The sequence below is a fragment of the Siphateles boraxobius genome, unplaced genomic scaffold (genome assembly GCF_051911475.1).
Source record: "Siphateles boraxobius isolate OS27281-9 unplaced genomic scaffold, OSU_SipBor_1 62, whole genome shotgun sequence".
Lineage (NCBI taxonomy): Eukaryota > Metazoa > Chordata > Actinopteri > Cypriniformes > Leuciscidae > Siphateles > Siphateles boraxobius.
Genome location: NW_027509189.1, coordinates 460001 through 462500, shown reverse-complemented (window position 1 = coordinate 462500; position 2500 = coordinate 460001). Strand labels below are relative to the sequence as shown.

The 2500-nt window shown below is 41.4% G+C and overlaps 1 protein-coding gene across 3 annotated transcripts in view; it reads right to left on the bottom strand.

Moving 5' to 3' along the window:
* The window catches only part of fbln1 (fibulin 1), a 64192-nt gene that overhangs the window by 38034 nt on the left and 23658 nt on the right, over positions 1–2500 (bottom strand). For all 3 annotated transcript variants that reach the window (XM_077209762.1, XM_077209761.1, XM_077209760.1), the window contains exons 5-6: positions 405–446; positions 218–304 (exon numbers count right to left, since the gene is read on the bottom strand). In XM_077209762.1, the coding sequence (XP_077065877.1) occupies positions 218–304; positions 405–446 (129 nt within the window). The remainder of the gene's footprint in view (positions 1–217; positions 305–404; positions 447–2500) is intronic.

The following is a 2500-nucleotide window of genomic DNA, read 5'->3' as shown; positions in this document are numbered from 1 at the left end:
TAAAGAATTAATGTAAACACAGATATCGGATGCCAGTCCTGTCTAAAGTGAATGTAAACACGCAAGCCAAGAAAAAACGGATATGGTCAAAAGATCGGATCTGTGCATTAAGACATGCAGTAAAAATGCAAGATCCCTCGGACTCTCTTTCTTCTGCTCACATGACTGACGTGCGTTTAAATGCGTTTAAAGTGTGCGTGTAAGGACACATACTGACCTTCACAGGTTTTCCTATCCGCCTTCAGCTTGAATCCCTCCATACAGACACAAGTGCCGTTAACACAACGCTGAGCACAGCCTGCAGCTTCAGTGCAAACACACACACACACACAACATTAATGAGACTACTCTAAAGCTCCCAATGCATTTGATTATATTAAATAGGCTTATATAGTTCCAGATACCTTTGCATTGTTCCTCAGTGTTTGGTGCATCAGGTTGTAAATCTGTCATTTTAACACATACAGTTAGTTAATGAATTAAAGCTTTAGTCTGAGCTCCTCTGTGGCACTAGAGGGCAGCAGAGTCCATTTATATTGAGACTGTAATAGAGACAAGCACATTTAGGCCACGCCCACACCCTTGGCAATCCCACCGTTTCCATTGACTTTGCATTGCGTGAAGATGCCTCCTTGTCATTTCTGACTTAAAATAAAAAACAAGGTCTGAAAGCTGCTATGTGACAAGGTGCACAGCTAACAAGCTTAAAAAAACCTAGAAATACGTTTTTATAAGCTGTCAACCCAAAAAAACAGGACACAAAAGTGGATACAGGCGATTGAGACCGAGCGCAACCAGGGTGCGAACTGCGGGGGTGCTAATAAGATATGGGTTCCCCCGAAAACGTGATTTGTGAAATTTTGGGGGGTCTCATAAATATTGACAATGTTTTATTTTGACGTGCAATTTCAGTTTTGTGTAATGCGAGTATTATGTGTAAAATAGCAAAAATACCATTCATGCATGACGGCGATTTAAACCTAATTCACTTCAATAAAGATAACTATACATGCTATTCTTGTCATGAGCATCAAGGTGTGGTGGCGCTGCGGTGCAAATTCCAACCATGTTTAGTACATGTTAACTCAAAGATTCGTAGAAAAAATATAAACGTTGGAGGCCATTGATCTGTGCGCAAAGTCCTTGTAATCCATTATGTGTTAAGGTAAAGCGCATGTTATTCCCAATTATGTGTTGTGGCTGGGTTGTTCTAGGTCTGCGCGACTCTCGATGTCTTAGGCCTAACTGAACGGAGGAATTACGGTATTCTTCTGTAGCCAGACGAGTAATTTAACCCTTGTTCTAGTGAACTCAAAGATAGCCTATTTATAGACTATTTGTGGATGGCTGTTTGACTTTGTGTCGATAAAGTATAATAGGGTGAATCCTGTATGTAGTGCTTGCAAAGTGCATACACTTGTAGCTGTTATGTATCTTTGGAAGTCCTTGAAATGAATGGGTTTCTTAGCGCAGCACCGCGCATTCCGCGTCCCCTCTTTCGGCATGTGCAAGTGCACACACACACACACACACACACACACCACGGTGGAAAAAATTGGGCTCCCCCAAAGGACACGGTATAGTTCGAACACTGAGCGCAACATGTCGTATTACTCTGAGAACTAACTTACGCCCACTGAGGTGAACGTAATCGGCGACAGGATAGCGTACCTTACAGAAATATTATATATAAAACTGATATTTGACAAACCAGTGATAAAATGTTTTCTGTACACATAGTGTATTTTTAGTGCATACTGAGTGTCAGGATCCCACAATTGACCCATTCTTTTCAGCTGATGCTTCACGTCTTATTGCCTGTGTCCACTTTTGTCTCCTTAAACGCTATTTTTTTGGGGTTGACAGCTTATAAAAACGTATTTCTGTTTTTTTTAGCTTGTTTGCTGTACACCTTGTCACAGTAGATTGACATAGTTGACATTTAGACATTGTTCTGTTTTTAGTTATAAGTCTCGCAATGCAGACGGTTGGATTGCCATCCAGATTATTCAGTGGCCCAGTCCCAATCCGCATACTATCCGTCCTAAATAGTATTCGAAAATAGAATTAGTACGTCCCAAATCTTAGTATGTTGAAATGAGTGTTGCAAAGATAACCGGATGGTCTACTATTTCCAGTCAGAATCTGAAGTGCAGATCGATGCACACGCTAACAGAGCTCGTCTAACGGTGAGACTTGGCACTTCCTATTAGCCCCATTGTATCATATTGGTTGCAGTTCCATTAGAGTTCCACTGGGGGTGATCGCGGGCGAGTGCAGAATGAATGGGAGTCTATGGAGCTAGACGGCTAAATGTATCCCTTTCTCCTGCTTGTCGTTGAATCAACGTACATTTTATTGTTGATTCCGCAAGTTCAATATAGATTATAGTCCATAAGTCGAACGAACGAGTACTTATGTCCTTTCGATTTCTTACAGGTTAGGTCGTTGTTGGCCGGAACACGCTAGCATCCTGCTATTATGTGACGTCATCACATTT